Raw genomic sequence first — 22,471 nt, forward strand, 5'->3', positions numbered from 1 at the left:
TCTTATACTATGAATGTTGTCACAAGACTACAGAAGCACCTCGTAATTCTTAAATATAAATGCAAAAAATCACAAGAAATCCAAATCTAAACTTATCTCTCAACGTATACCTGAAATTGTTCCTGAACAATTTGATGCTTGTAGTTATTCAAATAAAATCACTCAATTATCACAAACTGGGTTTAAAAGCAAAGATTACTTTTTTAATATAAATCTCACTCATGAAGGACCATAAATCTGTAGTGCAGAAATAATGGATGTAATTAATAATATGGAAGCCTGCTCTAGAGAGACTAAACATGGTACTTTTAAAAACCATTTCTTGTCTCTAATAAGTATGCTAATTGGTTTCACACTGAGCAACAAAAATCATCTACCAACTAAAGCCTTTTACAAACAATTATTTGTTTGTAAAAGGCTTAGTGGACCAAATAACAATTTGGCCCACTAAGACAGCCTAGATGTAACAGGTTGGGTCTAATACATAAAGGAAGATGAGGTGAAATGAGATGCTCTAGGTGTTGATTTCCAGACTAATCTGAATAAAAAAATTTAATAATATATCTGATTTCAAATCAACATGAAGATATGGCAATTGTAAGAAAAACATTGAACATTATTTAGAATTATAAGTTACAAAATGTTTTAATATAATCTCAAAACTTCTGCTTAAGGTGAAAACTCAATTATTAATTGAAAAAATGAATATAATTCAAACTGTTATAATAATCTCATAAATTCTGATGATGACATGTGCTTTCTATTTGGACGCAAATTTCTACATGTCATTGGTGATATCAAATGAAATCCACACTATCCAACATTCTCAAATACAGTGCACATCTCAATATCTCATTAACCTTTGCATGTAGTCATTATTACTATATAATTATAATAATAATATTATTATAATTATTACATAGGCATCTCCATTGAGTTCTATGTTAAAGGCCTCAAACTAATATCTGTACACTAGTTTCAGATGTGATCATATTAAAGCCTTATAAACAGAAATACCTTCCTCATCTGCCTCTCCTCCACAAATCATTAACATGTTCACACTGGAGCATTCAAAAAACTCCCACCCCCATCTGAACTTTCTGGCGAGGAGAAAGAAAACATCATGCCCTGCCACAATTTCATTTTGTATATCAGCAGAAGTACCGCATATGATGATGGGCTCTTCAATTGTAACCAGATTTGCTTGGGGCAGGGGGGGTTCAAAGAATAAATAAGGTAGGAGTCAAATGGATGTGTAATGTTATCAAGCCAAAGATTTGTAAGAAAAGGACGATGAGGCAGAAATACTGTATGCATAAGGATGATATCCATTATGAAAATTATAAGCAGTAGCAGGCCAGAAGAGTCCAACTGTTGTATGGAAAGCTAAGTCTGAGTATAAAACGAAACTGGCCCTGCAAGCTAAAGACAACCCCAAAGAATTCTATCAATATGCAGCAAGTAAAAGAAACAATGAATATGAAAGAATAACTCTACTGAATGCAGATGGTGTGAGGGTGACAGATGCACAAAAGGTTGTTAAACTAATGAGTGCCCATTTTGCTAAAAGCTCTCGACCTGGTGTATGCAACATTGAGCTCACTGCTACCTCTTCACTGGATGAATAAACTCAGGTGTACAAGGAAGAGGTATTGCACAAATTGAATAAGAATTCAGCAATAGAAGACTGATGGGATATTAGCATGGGCCCTAAAAGCGTGTTCGGCTGAACTGCCTATTCCTTTAACCAGGCTAAATAATTTGAGTCTCAAAACAGGGAAGATTCCACAGGAGTTAAAAGAATGTATGGTAATCCCATTGCACAAGGGTGGTGCTAAGATTGATATATCCAACTATTGACCAATTAACATCTCAGGAGCGTGATGGCAAAGATTTTGGAAAAGTTCATTAAGGTTTGCATTCAAAAATGGGTTGACAAGTTGAACAACATGGGTTTAATAAGGGAAGGTCATGTTTTAGCAACTTGCTCACAGTGTATAATAATGTTACCATTATTACTATGCTACCATGTTTATATAGTCCAGAAACACTACTCTAGAGACCAAACATGGTCTCTAGAGTAGAGACCATGTTTGGGCTCTACTCTTGGTCACTACTCTAACCATTTTTTCAAGTCACTTCAAACTTACAATAAGAGCAGGTTGTGGACATTAGGAGATGTAATTCAACTATCACGTAAAGTCAATTACAAACATTCATGACCTAGGTGGGATTCAAATCCATCACCTATTGGTTGGAGAGCAGATGAGTTAACTATTCAACCATCCAGGCTGGCCAAAAATTTTGAAAACAAGTACCAAACTATGGAGATGGAGATAAAATCCAAGAAAAAAGTAGATACATCTAAAGAAGCGTGTGATGAAGCTGTCTGAAAAGATAGAAAGACAAGAACTCTTTTGCAGACTCAAGTTAAAATAATAATATATAAAGTTCCTTAAATATAAATAAAGAGCCAATAGGCTTCATTTCGGCGATATAAATGTTATTTAAATTAAGGGGATATTAAATCACACATTGTTTTAAAACCACCTTTGCTGCGAGTTGCCCGAGTTTGTACTACATACTTGGACTACGTGCATTAGCTCACGCTAGTAGTCGCCGATACTTTTATAGTTTACTATACTATATTTGGCATGAAACTCTCTGATTCCAATCTTCGAGTTTCTTATTCAGTTTTAAAACAATGTGGGATTTAATATCCCCTTAATTTAAATATAAAGTTCCTTTAAACTGTTCAAATTATTTATGCATATAAAGTTCCTGGCTAGAAAATTAACATGTAGCCTTAAAAAACAGTGATAAAAAATGCAAGAAACCTATATTGTGTATAAAGGTAGCTAAACATGGGCCATGAGAAGATTCTTTGAGGAAAAACAGAAGAGGCTGATTGAAAGCTTAGAAATGGAGAAAAATTACTACACAAGGATTCAAAGATGACAACAGTATATAAAATTTGGTATTCATGGAATATTCTGTTTTTTTGTAGTAATTCTCAATCATATTCTAAGTTTTTTTGTGTCTGTTTTATGTCTTTCAGATATTCGCATGATGGTGAATGAATGAATGACGGTGGGCAATGAATCGTCTATCATCATTCATTCACTTTTCTCTAAAAATTATAAACACACAAGCACTGGCCAACATCCAATTGCTACCCAAGTAAACTTACTAATGCAACTTCTCTTCCTTGTTTTTCATTCTGTCAACCTCTGATCTTTGGAATATCTTCCCTCACCCTGTTAAAGAATCATATTAATAGATTTTTGCTTTCTTGTTAACTTTTACTCATACGACTTTAATTCTCTTAACTTTCATGTATGATTGTTATTCAAAAAACTTCAACCAATTATTAAATGAATGGGGGAAAAGAATACCCAGGAATGTAAATAGGAATATATTTCGATACTAGAAGTTGAAAAAAGTCATGTAAACTTGAAATATACATGGGCAACTCAAGTAGGTGGTATCCAACCAAAAACGATGAAATAATGCATAATTCAGAGAGTTGAATCCCAGACAACCAGAACAGAACTTTAATTACATCAGTCTATAAAAATAAATAAATAATTAAAGTAGAAGGTTCTTACATAAGCAATCACACCATCATCAGCCATTTAAATGTGAAGGAATGGAATGTGGAAATAGTAGAGGAATTTCTATCGAGCATTTCAAACAGGATTAATAGAAGTATACCTGAAAAGTGGTTATAGAGAGGGAAAAAAAAACCTGTTTAAGATGAACCCTGAGAAGAACAAGCCAAAAAATGATGGAAATTTCAAAATTATTCTGCGAGCCATACTATGCTCACACACATTACTGTTGTGTTATAGATCTTATGACTTCTCATGTGTGTGGAGGAAGAAGGATTAATATAAAAATAAAAAAAGAAAACATTAAAACAGTATTACATTGCTATATATATAAAAAATGAATTGATTAAATGTAACTTCATTATTAAGCTAAAAAAGTATTCTCATACATAAAGTGTATATATATTAGATGTTCAATTTTTCATTTAAGGAATAGACATGTCTTCAGCAACCATTCGTAAATGGATTCAGGAAGAAGAATTTGATAAATTGGAAAAAGCTGTTCTTGAAGGATATGGAGAAAAAGTAGCAAAACAGCAATCTGACAATGAAGAGTTTCAGCAGTATCTCAGTATTCGCATCCCTCACATGGTAGAAAGAATCCAAGCCATTCACACTGCTGTATCCAATGATGATTTAATGGAACTTCAGAACCAACTAAATGAGCGAGATTTTGCCTTAGCAAAGGACCACATGGGGATGACTCCGCTCCATCGTAGTGTTCTCCTTGGTCGCAGCCAAATTCTAAAATACCTTATTGACAAGTTTCCAGAAACTGTGAATGTCAGAAATAAAGTAAGTAATCTGAAATAAGGGTATAACTGGGATATCTGTATATAAAGTAAATTATCTATTATCTTAAATGTGTGACTAATAATTCAGCTAGCTTATGATAGATCAAGCATGAAATGGTCCATGGTACAACTTAAGCTAATTCCCAAACTTTTATGCAACAAAATTTCTTCCCATCTTACTTTTTTTTGTTAACCTGGAGTTAGTAAGGTGGGGTGTCACAGATCCCAAAGATTTTAAATTGACTATAACTTTTTAACAACGCGTGGCAGTGAGTCATGCCTCAGTAGAGCTTCCCCTCCCGTAACCCGCTACTCGATGCCATAGACCATAGGCTGTTCTGTGCAAGCAAGTTTAATTTTAGCAACCAAAATATGTGTGTCTTGATCACATAATTCCAAGGTGCCACCACTGTGCAATTACAGAAAATGAAAATTTTTAGTTAATAATATCATTGAAATCTCAAGTTAGTGATATCATTGGAATCTCAAGGCTATTTATTGTATTGTTGTATTAGCTTTTAGCTATTATTGTGTTAGCTTCTTATAATGTACATGTTCCTTTTGTAAACCAATACCAAAGTTCCCCTAAAAAATACTGATTTATTTAGTTCATTCATTATATAAGCTAGGAAGAGTATATTTTTGTTGAAAAATAAAGATGTTTAATTAGGTAAGTATTTTTGGGTAATAAAAATTTAATTTTGTGGATCTGCGTTTTTATTCTGTAAAATTACAGGACACTTAAACAATACATAATCTAATATTGATTAAAAAGATATGGATTTCTATAATACACTACATTATTTGGGCGGGTCTGTGGGACCCCACCTCACCAGCATCAGGTTAAACTCATACTTACCTAGTACTAGGTGTGTACTTTTTAACCTAGTACCTAGTACTAGGTTAAAAAAAAAGGGGAAAAAAAAAGGAAAAAAAAAAGAAAAACGTTTTTTTTTAAAATATAATTTTAATTTCTCAATTTGATTTCATTAGCAGATTACTTTAAATAAAAATTACAAATTAAATATCTTTTCAATTGAATTAAAGTTGGATTTTCAATTGGATTTTTTCAACTGAAGGTGAGTTAGTTGATCTCATATGGAGGTAGCAGGGTTTTTTCTCCTGGAAACTCAGGTTTTTCATCCCACATACAGACAGATTGGCCCTTCAGAATGCATGCAATTTACAGGCAAAAAAGTGCTAGTGGTGGGTCTAGTAATTATCATTATTATTATTATTACCCAAGATCTCATGGAGTCAAAGACTCATCTGGGAGGTCCTTTTATCACACACACACAGCTCATCATAACTTGCTTTGAACACATTCAAACTCCTCTCTTGAAAAAAACTCTTGTTCACCAGACTATGCAAATTACATCTCCTCAATCTTTCCTCATACTGGACATTCCAGAGGTCAGAAACTACCGTAGTCAGTCGCCTTTGGATGCTTTCCAACATCTCTTCATCCTTCTGAAAAAGAGGTGACCAAATCTGGGCACAATAGTCCATGTGTGGCCTAATCAAAGCCTTATACAACGGAACAAGAGTCTCCCTACTTCTACACGTCATTTTCTCTGCATCATTCCCAGAAGCCTTTGTGTTGTCTTCACAATTCTGGCTATGCGTCCCCTAAATTTCAGATCCTTATCCACTATCACCCCCAGATCTCTTATTTCTTCCACCTCCAAAAATGTATCCTCACCAAGCATAAATTTTGCATCCCATCTTTGTTTTCCAAATTTTAAACCTTTTTCATTTTGCAACATTGAACTCACATCCCCATTTCCGTGCCCAATTACTCAATGTATTCAAGTCTTCCTGCAAGATCACAACATCCTCACTACTCTTCATGGTTCGTCCCAACTTTGCATCATCTGCAAACAACTGAATATCTCCATCCAAAATCTTCACCTATCTCATTAACATACAAGTTAAACAGTAATGGCCCTAAAACAGATCCCTGAGGCACTCCGCTAGTGACTTTCCTTTTCCTCAACATCGCTCCCCCATACACAACTGTCTGTGAAAATACTAGTGACGGTTGTTGGCAGTAGATGGCATTGATGTAGATGATGATGGAAGTAGAGGTTCAGGGTAGTTGGTGGATGGAGTGGTGGAGACAAAATTGTAGAGTGGGTGTCCTCACTTGATGAGTCTTCAGACTCATCAAGGGAGGACACGAAATAATAATGATAATAATAATAATTAATATATTAACAGAATTTCTCACTAGTCAATATTATATCATTTATATTTAGAATATAAATAAATCATAATAAATAATACCAATGTGAAAACTCAACAGAAATGTTATATAATGACTAGAGTTTTTGCTACATTACAAAGTAAATTAAAATAGACAAGAAATTATATTTTTGTTTTGATCTTTTACCCAAGCAGGGGCAAATGACAACTCATAATGAAGATCTTCACAACTAGACTACTTGTACAAAAGTAGATAACTTTACATCAAATTGCCCATGTACTCTATAATACACAGTATACTTTCTTTCAGACTTGTTATGCTGCTATGCATTATGAAAAGAGTTACTACCCAATCCAATTTCAACCTTTATTAAGGTTTCAGTAGCAAATGCTAGACCACATATAGATAGTGAGAGCTAAATCAATGCAAAAGTAATTTCTATATATAAGTAACAAAATGGTGCATCATATGATTAAATTATTCTGGACTGGAATAGTTGCAGAAAATTGATTATTATTATTATTATTATTATTCGTGACACCTCCAAGGAGTCCGAAGACTCATCACTGGAGGACACCTAGTGTACAGCTCTCCGCCTCCACTTCTACTACCAATCAACTACATCAGTACCATCTACTGCCCACCACCACCACAAAAGTATCTTTTGTCTGTAAATTGCGTGTGTTCTGAAGGGCTGATTTGTCTGTATATGGGATGAAAAACCCGAGTTTCTGGGAGAAAAAAACCCTGCTGCCTCCGTATGAGATCGGCTAACTCACCTTCAATTGAAAAAGTCCATATATAAAGATTCCTCCCGTCATGACGAGAATCGAACTCAGGCCTTTTCCAATCGAAGGGCGCAATATACCGTCGTACTTCAAATTGCGCGCTACGGAGGTACAATTGGAAGAATTATTTTGGTTATTGGTGCTTGCTTATTTTTGATTTGATTGTTTACTCATGCAGTGGGCTAACCAAAGTTTGCATGTGGGGTATCTTCACCTCATGATGCTTGCTACAGAGTTTCATGTATCCTTGTACAAAATTTCAAATAAAATTTTCATATACAAATACTTAATTTTATGATTTTTGTTTTTATGCAAATCACTCTATATATTTTGTTAGTATGACAATAATATTTTGACAACAGTTCAATGTATGATTTTTCATTGTGTATGGTATTTAGCACACTAATTTTCCATATCTATGGATGTATTTCAGGAAGGTAGAACAGCTCTACATTATGCAGCTGGTATGTCACGTAAAGATGGAATGAATGCATACAAACTCTTAACACAGGCAGGTGCAGATCCAAAAATACGTGATAACGTAAGTTTATGTTGTTCAATTCAATAATAATGCTTAAAAACAGTAATGGTCCGATTCTTAAAATTAAATTTTACTATTCAGTAGCATTTTTAAAAAAAAATCTTAAATGTAGATATTGGAATTAAATCTTGTTTGAATAATAGCAGATTTCTGCTTTGCAGGATCCACCATTTATTTATACTTCATTATTTTTTTAATACAGGGTGATTGTAAAGTCATGCAACCCAGAAATCACACATATCTCTTTTGAGGTTAATAAGAAGTATATGAAAAATGAAACAGCTACAAATACAGGTTATAATCAGACCTTTATAACAAAAGAAGAATAGGAACCTCATAATAACATATGTTGAAAGTGGCCACCTCCTTCGTGAATGCAGACTTGTACTCTTTTACCAGGTTTGATACCACATTGTGAAGCACCTGCACATCAGTGTGCAGGTGCTTCACAATTGAGAACTGATGATTGAACTGCACATCAATGTGCAGTTCAATCATCAATTCAATCACTTGAGATATTAATTTTTAGTTCATCCAGTGTGTGAAGATTATTCCAATAAAACACCTCTGAGATACCCCCAAAGGAAATAATCTGATGGTGATAAATCTAGTAATCTTGGAGGCCACAATTCTTTCAAGATGAGATGGTCACCGAAAAATTTTTGCAAAAAATGAATGTAGTATTCGATGTGTGGCACATGGCACTGTCTTGCTGTAACAAGTAATGGTGTTTGCTGAGATCAAAGAGTGTCACAAACTGTGTGATGATGTCTTGGTAGATGGAACTATTCACCGTCATTTCAAAGAAAATGGGTCCCCACTACACGACGGTGTGATATCGTGCACCAAACTTCAATTTTTTTGAGAATGCAAAAATTTTTCATGGAAAGTATGTGGATTTTCAAATGACCAAATATTATTGTTTTGACTATTCACTTATTGAGTTGAGACCAGGCCTCATCACTGAAGAAAACTGTATCAAGCATCTTTATATTATGTTCTTCAACAAATGAGCATAACCATCTGTGGAAGATTATTCATTTGCCTTTATCTAGGTGCTTCAGGTGGACTGAGTGCACATGAAGGTATAACGATCTTGCAAATTGAACAAAGCCAGATCGACCACAATCAATCTGGCTTTGCAGACCATGTTTTGGATACAACCCACAGGAAATCCTGGAGAAAAACCACCATGCACCACCATTAGTAAATTCAAAAAAGAAAGACTGTTTTTAGAATCTGTGGCAGCACTCAGAAATCAACCGAATTTAAATAAATATGGTTGCATAAAACTTCCCAAAATTTGGGAAACATTACATTAGAGAACACACCTAGATAGGACAATTTTGTCACTCATGTGTTTCACTTAGTATTGTGTTGTATTTGAGTGTGCGTTACAAGAGTTATTTGTAATCCCTGAAGATGTCTCAGTGACTGAGACGAAATATTGGAAGCATTAAAATTAGTTTTTAATCCTTTCCTAGTGCTGTAAACATTCTATTAAACCTCCAACATGATCTGAGCACTACTGTATGACAGTAGTGCTCAGATCATGTATGGATGGTTGTATGGCAAGTTTCCTGAGACTTTTTGTTGGGGACTGCTGCTGTGCACTTTTTACCTCATCCATTTTATCATCAGTCAAAATGGAGGATTTTCTGGAGCAATTCCTATCTGCAACAGATCCAGTTTCCTGAAAATGTTGTACTAATCTCGTTATTGTCGACTTCTGAAGGACCACTGTATACCCATAGATTTCTCGGCAACACATGCATAAGAACAAGTAGCAAAATAACTTTCCAAAATGAAAACTCTTTGTGGCTGGGAAAAAGATATTTCATTTCAACAATGAACAAAGCTAAACAGAGAACCTGTACACATCACAGTGAACTCAGCATCTCCAATAGTTTGTAATAATATGATGGCAACATCTAGTGGTGTAAGGAATGATTATAACAATTTAGAAACAATTATACAAATTTAAACTTTTGGTTGTGTGACTTTATGATCACCCTGTACATACATATGACAGTATTCCCAGAAGCCATCAAAAAAGGATTCTCTTTCCTGTTAAAAAATGCTGAATGTCTATAACAATTCTGAAAATTTTGACAACATATAATTTACTCTCCCTCAAGCTTACAACAAGAACTTCTCATTATTTGAGTTACTAATAGGCAGGGATGTGTAAGCTTCTCCCTATCAAGTCAATCCCCAATTTTCATGTGGCCTTTTTCCAGAAAAGAGGCTCTGGCAAAACTGGCAAGTATTCCCATTATAAAGGGATACTTTCCTAGTTGGAGAAAATGGCAACTAGACTCACCAGGGTGGTAGATGTCCTTTACTTGGTGAAGTACTAACACTGACTTACTGATGGTCTGAAGTGGGAGATACCATGTTTAATCTCCAGAGCAGGGATTCTGGTTTCTCCACCCCCCCCCCCCTTCTCCAAAACAACATACATGACACCCTTCCAGTTCATGCTAGACTTACTTAGAGACCCATAACTTCCTTCATTTCAAGGATACATTAGTTAAAGTGGTGTTGTCACTGGCTAGCGAAGTTAGTGCAAGGGTCTGAACCTGTAGCAGTGAGTCAGAAGGCTTCCCAGTCAATTAGTGCATAATCCTGTTGTCATATACTCTGCCAGATCATGCCCAGAGAGGGAGTTTGAGTAGTGGTATGTGTACATGTTGGGAAGATTGCTGAGGCCACATCATGGCATGGACACTGGTTTCTCTCTCTATATTATGTCATACCCAAGAACCTATCTTCTCTCATTGTATGTCCCATTACTGTATTCTTCCATGTTATCATGGTTAAATGTATGAAAACCCTTACAATGACAGGGAAATTGCAACAAAAAATGAATCTTCCCATAAACTAATCCCAGAAAAAAAGAGAGACATCTGTGGAATCATCTCTACAATCTATTATACATAACTGGTACTTATCCCAATACATATACAGTCTATTCCAGGAGAGGGAGATAAACTATTATCAGACTACTGACCAATTGCCATCATCTCTGTCCTCTGCAAAATGGAGAAAATAATCAATAGCAAACTTTTTTGACTAATTAGAGGCCCACCAATTAACCAGAAACTACTAGTATGGATTCTGCCATTCAAGATCCACAGCTGACATCACCTACTATGGGAAATGTGCCATGGAAAGGTTCAGAGAAACTTGTGCAATCACTTGACATTTCAAAAGCTTTTGACTATAGCATTTTGAGACCTGCTAAACAAATTGCCATTCTTCGGTCTTCCTGTCACCATCTGTAATTGGGTAGCCGGCTTTTTTTGTGAGTCATGGTTGATGGGTCCCTCTCTTTGAGCTTCAACATCAATGGTGGAATGCTTCAAGGCTCTGTTCTATCACCTATTCTCTTTCTCCTGTACATGAATGACCTATTCACAATCACTGCTAATCCTGTCCACAGCTTTGCAGATGATATTACTCTCATTCATTCTACTCATTTGATAAACCATGCAGTACTCTGACATCCCAGGGTACAAGGTCTGACACAGAAAAAAAACAAACTGTGCCTGTATCTCTTTTAATTTAACCGAATGAGAAAATCAACTACAATCTCCTTCAAAATAGTTCCCTTCTGAGTTGATACACAGCTGCATGCAATGCTGCCAACTTTGAATTTTTGCAAAAACCATAATAATAATAATAACTCGCTCTTCACTCTAGCACTCCAATATTTTCCTACTGAAGCTAAGAAAACATCTATATTTGAATACACATCTACTCATACTGAATAAAGTGATGGAGTTGAGTCTTGTCTCACAGTGACAGGTTAGAACATGCTCTTTAACCATCTCTTAGTCTCTCCTCTCCTACTCTCCATTCCCAAGCTATAAGGTTAGTCTCATTTTTTTGTGTTGGATCTGAGGGAAGATATGTGACCAGTATTCCTTTTCTGGATACACTGGTCACATGTTTTCCCTTCACTGTCTACCGCAAGCCTACATGTACTGGCCAACTCATATTACCGCCCTTCACAAAAACAGAGCTATAACAATTTGCTATAATGAACAAGCTCTTGAACAAGAAATACAAACTATTAGCAATACATTTATAAATAATGGCTATAGCAAAAATACTACTAATAAAATTCTTCATAAAATTTCACAAAAAAGAATATAGATTATAGTAAAACCATAGCTATCCCATACATTAAAGGGTTATCAGAAAAAATTAATAAAATTCTACACCATTATAATCTTAATGCTACTTTTAAACCACCTATAAAACTAAAAACATATTCAACTCCTCTAAGGATTCCCCCCCCATTGGCTCATCCTGGAGTTTATTGTATCTGTTGCACTTGTAACTTATCTTATATTGGGGAAACTGGATGGACAAATCCTATCCATAAAAAAGAACATAAACGACACATTAAATTTAATAATTTTGGTGAAGCAGGCCTCTCAGATCATACTCTTAACCCTATACCAAATTGATTGGAAAAGTACTTGTTCCTCACATCATAGCCAAAAACCTGATATGAATGGAAATTTAAAGAAGCCTGTGAAATTTTGATTAACTGACTTAATCTTAATAATAATGGTGGCTTAAATCCGAAGAATTTGGATGGCACACATCAAATCCATTTAGTTCAAGATTTTCAGCAAACCTGACTCTAAGCAGTTTTTCAGCTTCTATTGGCTACCATTCATACTGCTTTGTTCTAATTTATATGTATAGTTATATAAGTAAAAATTAGTAAGTTTTTTCCCACCAGAGGTCAGGCCAGTAGTTTTAACAGTTGACTAAATCAATGTAACTTCAGCATACCATGTAGGTTGTAGTGCAGCTTGTTTTTTGTTTGTATATATGTATATACTCCAGATGATGACCTTAATGTGAAAGTTGGAACATCGAGTGATAATTTTGGTTTCTGTTAAACTGAAGTTTTACTCTAATACATTTCAAAAATTATGGAAACATTATTTTTGAAAATGAAATATTGGTGCTTTTCATTAAAGGTTTTAACACCAAAGATGGTAAATGCCAGACTTCTTTTACTCTTCTGTCCAAGCTCTGTTCCTTACTCAATATACATAAACAAAAAACATAACAGTTTAAAATCTACCATCCATGCTTTTCTTTAGTACAATTGTAACATGCCCTATTTTCGTCAGACTGAAAAATCCATTGAATTACATCTGGAAGAATATATGTGAGGCATCGCATATGGCAGAACTAGAGTCAGCTCACTGTCTAGTCACGTCCTTAATTCTGTTGACCCTAATGATGAAAGTTCTATCACTCATCTAGAAAAAATCAGAGAACATCTTTAGATGCTATGATAAACTCAAGAGAAGAATTGTGGAATCTAAGGAAATCATCCTCAATCCATTACATTTAAACACTAACCTCAGCTATAATCTCTGTGATTGTCATTGAACTGCTATCCGACTTTGGTGTTCATGAGACCATGACCATGTGTATGTGCCCAAAAATAAAGCCTTATCCGGAATGCCTTAAAATGTCATGATATGTTGGCTATTTAATTTATAGCTTTTCTCTTTCCACGTAATGTATCCAATGAAGTTGACGAAACTAGTTATGTTTTTCGATTAAATAAAAAAATTATTATTATTATTACGTGACATCTTCAAGGAGTCCTATAACTCATCGAAGGAGGATACCTACTCTTGGTCTCCACTGCATCATCTACACTGACATCTACTGCCCAACACCATCATCATCACCACCACTAGTATTTTCACAGACAATCACAAACATCCATGTCCCCAGTGGGATTCGAATCCACAGCCTTTTGGCTGGAGAGTGGATATGCTAACCACTAGGCCAACTGACCTCAAGTCATTTAATCTACTTCAAATATATATATATATTATGGTTATGCGTATAATTATAAATTTGATAAAATTAATTTTATATTACTTATTAATTTTCTTTAAATTCTTCGTTATAAAATTTCAAATAAATAAAAAAAATTATATAATTAAAGGAGAGGAAGATTGAACAACTTATTGTAATTTATTCAAGAAATTCTGAGCTGAAAAATTTAGGAACATTTGCTATAGAGATCATAGTATAATATTTATAAAAAATGTATTTTATTATACAATCTATGCTCTTAATTGCTAAATCCTAAGATTAGCCTTCACAGTGTTTCTGAAGTAATGCAGTTTTCTACTATTTGGAATGATTTTACATATATTTATTATTATTATTATGTGACACCTCCAGGGAGTCCAAGGACTCATCATGGGAGAGCACTTTACCCTACTTTGCTAAATATTTCTCATCTTCACCACTACTCAATTCTCCTACTATGATGCTACTAACATCCATGCTATCAATACTGCTCATCATCATCACCAACAACAGATTTTTTTGTCTGTAAATTGTGTGTATTCTGAAGGCCAATTTGTCTGTATATGAGGGATGAAAAACCCAAGTTTCTGGGAGCTATATATATATATATATAAATCTAGTAAACAGTAAAGACATGTTTACAATATCTACTAGATTTAATAATAATTTATTTTTTTATTTTAATGGCAGATCCATCCAAAAAGAGGCTGAAACTGCAGCATATTATTGGTTTGACATGCAGGCCAAATGCTGTGCAATTGCTTTTTTTTTTTTTTTTTTTTAAGAAATGCACTGTTGATTTAAAAATTGAACTGATATTTTTATCATCATTATACTTTAGTTTTTATTACTGTATATAATAAAGATCCAGAAAACAGAAAAAAGTTTATCCATCCAAAAAAAAGATTTCATTAGTACTTGTAGATAAACCCAATCATCTGAAGAACTGACAATGTGGAATTGATGCAGTTCCATGGATGGTGGATTATTCAACTTCTATTGTAATAACACTAATAAATTTTCTAAACTAAACTCTATGTATGCAATTTCTATTTTCTTCAAATGTCAAAGGATTCTTTATAAAATAATTACTTCTATTACAACGAGCAGCATGGACGAACACCAGATTACTACAGAAATCACTCAATGATCCTGCCAAATAAATATTCACAAAAAGGAAAGATAAACATTGTTCCTCGTCATCATGAGCCACTAAACAAATACAGCAAACAAGGAAGTAAGTTCTTTTCTTAATAAACTGCAAATTTTTATTTACAGAGAGAGAGAGAGAGAGAGAGAAAGGGAGGAACTTGTTAGATTAAGTACTCAAAATATAATTATATATATACCTGTGTTTGTGTGTGTGTGTGTAATATTCCTTGGAAGTTTTTTTTTAAATATTAATCTCTTAAATGGCAAATGCTACAGCCACCAGATTGTACTGGCCTTCTATGAAATGACAGATTATTATGTCAGGATGTTCTAATAGAGATAAAAGGGTATATCATATTTCTGCAAAATAGAAAAAAAACAGAGCAGTAAAGTATTATTCATGGTAAGAGATGAATTGTGCTCTCTAAGAGTAGAGAATCAGAGGGAGGAAATGACACTAATGGCTTTAATGTATTGCTAATAATTTGTAATTATTGTTTAAGAGCTTGTTCATTACAGTAAATTGTTATAGCTCTGTTTTTGAGGGTGTTAATGACTCCAAGTTTTTGTGAAGAGTTGTGATAAGAATTAATGTATATATTGACTGATATGTGAACGCTTGCAGTAGACAGTGAAGGATGGACTGCCTGAGGGAAGACATGTGAACTGGTGTATCTAAGAAAGGAAGTGAGTTTTGATTTTCAATTTCAACAGTAAATTGTATGCACTCATGTTGCTTATTCAGGTGGCCAAGGAAGTTGTTTAAAGTTATCAGTGATCCTTACAAGCACATTCAAAATATCAGAATTTATCTAACTAGGGAATTCAGATTGCAAATTTAAAACTTGATTTTGGGTCATTGCTAGGTTTTTTTTGGGCTGTTTGAATTTGCTCCCCAAGTATTGCTTTCTCTGCATGCGCAAAGATTTGAAGTGCTTTGGGGCATCAAGCTGAAAATTTCTTTTTCAGCTTGATGAAGTTAGGAATAAGATTGCAAAAACCTTTTAAGTTTTTCAAGTTTTCCAGCAAACCCTTACTTTAGGACTGCAAGCAATAATTTCAGTTCTTATTGGTCACCATTCATACTGTTTTGTTCTAATTTATATGAGTAATTATGTGAGAGTATGTTGCTCTCTGCTTAATATATCTTTTAATGATTGTCACTCTTTGTAACCAAAGAGATAATAACACGACTCTAGCTTTGATATAGTAAGGGTTTTATTTTTTTCACCAGAGGTCAGGCCAGTAGTGTTAACGGTTGACCAGATTACTGTAACTTTAGCATTCCATGTAAAGTGTAATGTAGCTTGTTTCTTTGTATATATGTGTATTCTTCTACTTCCAAATGATCACCTTGATGTGAAGGTCAGAAACATCGAGTGATTATCTTGGTTTATATTCCATAATTTTTTTTAATAATGGATGTTTTTCCTCAATAAACGATCTTTTAACTCATTAATTATAAAAATCAAAATTCTCTTCCCACTGCTTACAGTTGGAATGGGTGTGTGTGTGGGGGGGTTGAAAAAAAAAGTGTTGTAAGCAATGGAATGCCCAACACATTACATGTTCTGTTCCAAATACGCTACGCAGGGCAGCTGTAGAATGTGTGTTACTCCTTTCAACCTGTAAAAGATTAGCTCTACAATGTTAAAGTACCTCAATTTGATGGCATTCACTCGAATGAGTGAATGCCATCAAATTGAGTAATCAAATTGCATCAAATTGCGGAATATGTAATTCTGCAAGCAAGATCGTTCCTGTTAGGGCATCCTTAGAAATTCAGTGAGTTATTAAACAAAGTGTTATTGTTAGTGTTCAACTGTGGAAGTTTGTTCTGGAAGAGGTTAAAGCATTCCTTATACTAAGCTGTTATTAATGGAGAGAATATCATCAGAATGCTGTAGCAATCTTGAGCTCAACACAGAATGTTGTAGTATTCTGGAGCAATCTCAACTCGTGGACCATTATAATAATTTATTCCAAATAACAGTAGATGAACACCCTTGTAGTACTGAAGAAGGTTTACAATATTTTATGGATTTTTGAAGCTATATTGCTTAAATAGCATAATTTTAACAATGGAAGCCTAAAACCTGGTTCTTTGATATTTGAAGAAATTCCTTTTTAACTTCTTGGTATCAGGTGGACCAAAAAAACTACACCCATTTACTATATGCTTCTTTTTCTTAAGATTCTGTAATGTCTGTAATATTTATTATGTATAGCTCAGAAGGGAAGATTAAAGTTTTAAGTACTGTGGCTTTAGAAGAAAAGGAAAGTGGCCAATTTTCCAGTCTTCTATGGTTTCAATGTTTTTGTATATAAGTTCTTGAACTGGTAACAGTGGATACATGGAGAAGGGAATTCCAAGGTGTAAGAGGTTCTCTCTCTCTCTCTTAGGGGTTAGTCCAAAGGGGATGCCTCCAAGATCCCACTTTCCACAAAATTTTTTCATTTTGTCTTGTCAGCATTGGCAGTTAGTTAATTCACTGACTGATTTTGCTGAATTTTTCCAATATCCCCCCCCCCCCAAAAAAAAATGTATGTGGAATCATTATCCTTCAAGCCTGTTACATCATCGGCATATGCTAATAATTTATTTTCCTTCATAGCTGAGAGAACTGTTATCCCTTGCACAGAATGTGAACTGTCAACTTCCTGCAAAAAAGGTTTCAAGAACCTGTGAAAAGACCAATGGACTAAGAGGGCAACCTTGCTTGCTTTTTTTTGAATTCTGAATGGTTCTGATGGGAATCCATTAACTAGGATTCAGGTCATTGTATTTGGCACAGGTTCCTTTAATGACAGATAGTGGTTTTTTGCCGAAACCAATTTACTGGAGGATGTGGAACAGAAAGGGACACCAGACATTATCAGATGCTTAAATAAAATATACCAAAATACTGCCACTGGTTGCTTGTTGCATTAACTAAGGAGTAGTAGTTCACATAGCAGAAACAGATTAAATTGTATGCTCAGCATGGAGCTCTATGCTTTTAATTGCATATCTCATTCCTACTTTTAGCCTGTTATTATTAATAATGTAGAAAAATATCTTGTAGGTAGTATTAGATAGAGAAATAGGCCTCCAGCTGTTGATTAAGCTATTGGTTTTGGGATGAGGATGGTATAGCTTGCTACAAATTCACTTGGTATGTGACCTGTAGAGAGAAAAGAATTAAACAGTATAGCTAGAATAGAAATAATAAAATTCCAGGCTTTGCAGTAATGTTCTATCTCCATACCATTAGGTTCCAGAATTTTCTTGTCTGGCATTCTTTATAGGCTGTGGTAACTTCAGCTGCTGTAAGGGTCTCTGCCGAGTCCATCTTGGATGTGAATAGGAAAGGCATTAATGCCCCAAGAGTTATAGTTTCCCATTATAGTAGTGTCTTCAAACAAATTTTTATAGTGTTTCTGAAAGTATTCAAGGATAGCTATATGAAAGGCATGTCTTTATTATCCACGTAAAGTTGGGTGATAGTCCTTTCTTCACAAAATTTAGTGAATTGTCTGTCAAAGAATGCAACTGAAGAGTATCTTCTAAGTGCTTCTGTTTCTTTCTTCTACAACTAACTTTGATCCAAACTTTAATAACACAGTAATCCACTTTTTCATTTATTTATTATTTTTTTGTATATGATGGATACATAGAACTATCGCATTAATTCAACATCGGTATCTCTTCTGGTTCTGACTTCTAATGATGAGACCTCTGGTTTCAACTTGAGTAGCTAGCTACCTTTTCCATAATGCATAATGTTATGCATGTCTAAAAGGAAGTTTGCTTTGCATTATAGGATACTAAGGCAAATGATGTGAAGTCATTTGGTGAAGTGAAGTCAATGAGAATTAGCTTCTGTATACAAGTAGCCTAGTTGTGAGAATACTTCACACAGAAACTTCTTACACTTGGATAAATGATGAAACAAAATATAATTTCTTGTCAAGTTTAATTTAATTTTCTTGTGTCCACCATAGTGTTCTTATTTTTCTATCCTTGCAGACAACTTTACCTAAACTTTACATGCTTCCCTGGCAGAATTAATCAATGTTTTTTTTTTTTTTTTCCCCAGTTTGCCAGTGAAACTCCAAGGTTGGTTCTTGTTTTCATACTCTTTCATTTTTCCTGAATTGTGTTTGTAGTCTACAGTTTACCTGTAAAAGATGCTCAGTTTTTTTTTTAACCTTCTTACATATTGTTTAATGTGATATTCATTTTGATCCTACTTAAAACTAAATGATCACTTCCAATTTCAAATCTTCTGTATATTCATGTATATCATGAAGAGCATGAAAATACTGCTATGAATAATAATAGTCGATGAGATTTTTTTATTTCATGTGTCTTTCTATGTGAACTTGTGCACATCTTTATGCCAGAACATGGAATTAGTAATGATATCCTGAGCAGATATCCAGCAGGTGCTTAAATTATTATTACTCTGTTCTTTTCTCCAAAGTTCCCCAAAACATTTGTGAGATTCATTTCCAGCTCTGCTGTTTAGATCTCCAACTAGGATGACATTTTTCATTATCTTTTTCAGCTGCCTGCTCTAATGACTGGAAAAATTCTTGTACTACTTTCTGTAACACCATAAGCACAAATAGTTGTTTTTTTTTATCTGAATATTAATTATTCAGTATGACAGTCAGAAGGACTTCCAGTCCTTCTTGATAGGATTTCTTCATGTTTATGTTTGATGATGATATAAAGTTATGTCAACTCCCTTCAGAAGACTTAAAAGAATTTTTAGCTTGGACAAATGAATGTGGCAGTGGCTTTAATGTAAATAAGTGTAAAGCTATATATTCCAAGTGTATTGCAAATGTGTTGCAGAAAGTTTGTGACATTTGCAATTTGGGAATAATGGTCAAAGGACATCATTCCCAAATATGTCAGAACAGTTATGAGTTCATGGAACATCGCTTTACTAAAGGGAGGTCATGTCTGAGTAATGTGCTTTTATTTTATCATAATGTTATGGATGAGTTGGACACTAGATACACTATAACAATGTTGTAATATGCAAAGGCATTTGATAAGATACTACATGGAAGGCTGTTGCATAACCTGAAGAATATTGTACGGGAATATAAATTACTGACTTGGATAAGCTGATGAACAAGTATCAGAAACTGGTATAGGTAGGAGGAGAGAGGTGGGGGGGGGGGGAATCTGCCATTAAGATGAAACCAGGAAATTAGTGCTTGGACCATTGTTTTACAATCTATACATCAATGATTAAGGACCTGATGGGAGATGTTCAACTGCTTTGCTGATGATGCAAAGATAGGCAGAGCAATCATGGATGATACTGATATTTAGTCAATCATCTCTCAATCCTATCCAAAAACTCATCATCCTTCTGAAAACTAGGCAAACAAATCTGTACACAGCAATTCATATGTGGTCTGAACATAGCCTTGTATAATCAAATCAGAGCATACTCAATTCTATGTTTCAGTGTTCTCCATATCGTTGTTCTAATCTGCTATGCTTTCCTTATAATTTTAGCAAAATATCCCTGAAATTTCAGTCAGAAATTCCAAGACCTTTCATCATCTCCACCTGTTCCAAGATATCCCCACCAATCTTATACTCTAAATCCCACCTTTGATTCCCTAAAATGGGATACTATGCATCCCATTTTTGCTTCTTCAACTTACACTTTGCTACACTGAACTTGCATCCCTATATGCTTACCCATTTATCCAATCTATTCAAGTTGTCTTGTAATGCTATAACGTCTGCTCTACTCCTCATAGCTCTCCCAAACTTTGCATCATCCACAAACAATAATAGCTCTAAAACAGACATCTGGGAAACATCACTGGTGACTCCCCCCCACACAGATAACCTACTGATACTTATCTGACAGCCAATCTTCAATCTAACACACTAATCTGCAATCCTATCCCATTTGTTCCAATTTAATTACCAACATGTCATTTGGCAATCAATTTTTCATATGGCTTTGCATGAGTACACAACCTCCTTGTTCAATGCATTTGACATCTTGTTATAATAAAAAAGCAGATTGCTAAAACATGATCTTCCTTTAGCAAATCTATGCTGTCCATCAAAGGGAATTCTGCTGCTATCAGCCCAGTTCTGAATCCTGGTCCTCACTAGCCACCTTGACCACAACTCCAGAAGCAGACTGGCTTATAATTCAAAGCCTTAGTCATATATCTCCTTTATAACGAAGAACAATTTTGCCCTCTTTCCACTCCCCTTTAGAACTTGGGCCAATCTAAGACTCATATTAAAAAAGCAAGTTAAAGCTGTTGTTAACTTCCTTGAACATTTTCTCAAGACGTGATTGATATACCATCCAGTCCTATTGCCTTAGTGAATCAAGTTTACTCAATTCCTCACATACTTCCTGCTCACTTGACATCAGTGATTCTTCCCCCTTTCCACTGTTCTTAAGTTCTGCATTATGTTACATTCACAAGGGTGGAATACTTTAATAAATCGTGAATTGCTCATTTAACACCTCTAATATATCCTTCTCAGTGGTTATCATTCTACGAGTATCACTAATCAACATTATCCTCCCATTATCATTCTTCCTTCTACTGGAAGGAACATATCTTCCTCAGGATATCCCCTTCCACATATCTTCCTCAGGATATCATTTAGCCTCATTTGCTAACTGCTGCTCATATTGCACTTTTGCTACCCTTACCAAACAAGCTCCTTGCTTGCTCTTTGTGTTCCTTATGTAACTGATTATTGGTGCTCATCTTGTGTTCCTTCCACAATGCCTTTTTCTTCTACTTTGCATGTCTCACCTCTTCAGTCATCCATTTTACACCTACCTTATTTCATCTCTTGACCTTTGGAATACACTCAGTCATTGCCTGCATCAGATAGTTCCTGAGTAATAACCAAGCAGCATTCATTTCAATTCCAATCTGATTCCTCATCTTTTGTTTCTATAACAAATCTCAGTGACCCCACTTCTCAGATATGACTCCTCCACCCCCACTCCTCTCTATCATCACTGATATTACACTGCTCCTCGGACCTAAGTGTTACCCACACATTGGTGACTATCTTAATCCTTTTTTGCACAGTCACACATCCACTCCTCAACTATGATCTACACTTTCATGCAGCATATTTCTATCCACTCTGACCTCCCACACTTCCCTGTCCATCTTGTGTTCCTTTTCTCTTCATTCATGCCACTCTCACCTCTCCATTTGCAAACCTCAGATCTTCCATTCACATCAGTCATTACTTTCTCTTACAGCAACAGTTTCTCCAGTCAACTTTTAAAATTTTAAATCTTTCAATCTCTTTTATAGAGTTCCATCATCCCTCAAACTCACAAAAGAACCATTTACTCCTCACACAATTCTGCTAGCATACTATTTATAATCTTTGTTTATCTTTTTGACTCATCACCATACCTGCGCAACATGCTGACTATCTTAACTACTATGGTGTATTTCACTCCCCTCAACAGCCTCCTGATATCAATCCTTGCATTCCCCTT

At 34.8% G+C, this 22,471-nt stretch overlaps 2 protein-coding genes across 3 annotated transcripts in view; one reads left to right on the forward strand and one right to left on the reverse strand.

Annotated features, from left to right (window-relative positions):
* LOC150109861 (uncharacterized) overlaps nucleotides 1–22,471 on the reverse strand; it is a 391,072-nt gene that overhangs the window by 114,732 nt on the left and 253,869 nt on the right. The window lies entirely within an intron of this gene.
* Nucleotides 1–22,471, forward strand: part of LOC150109862 (uncharacterized) — a 244,348-nt gene that overhangs the window by 85,967 nt on the left and 135,910 nt on the right. Inside the window, exons 13-15 of the mRNA XM_090396070.1 lie at nucleotides 4,042–4,406; nucleotides 7,833–7,940; nucleotides 14,916–15,042. Coding sequence (XP_090252196.1) covers nucleotides 4,042–4,406; nucleotides 7,833–7,940; nucleotides 14,916–15,042 — 600 coding nt within the window. The remainder of the gene's footprint in view (nucleotides 1–4,041; nucleotides 4,407–7,832; nucleotides 7,941–14,915; nucleotides 15,043–22,471) is intronic.

This window comes from Typopeltis vanoorti, chromosome 1 (genome assembly GCF_054136105.1).
Source record: "Typopeltis vanoorti isolate ZY-2024b chromosome 1, IOZ_Tvanoo_1.0, whole genome shotgun sequence".
Classification (NCBI taxonomy): Eukaryota; Metazoa; Arthropoda; class Arachnida; order Uropygi; family Thelyphonidae; genus Typopeltis; species Typopeltis vanoorti.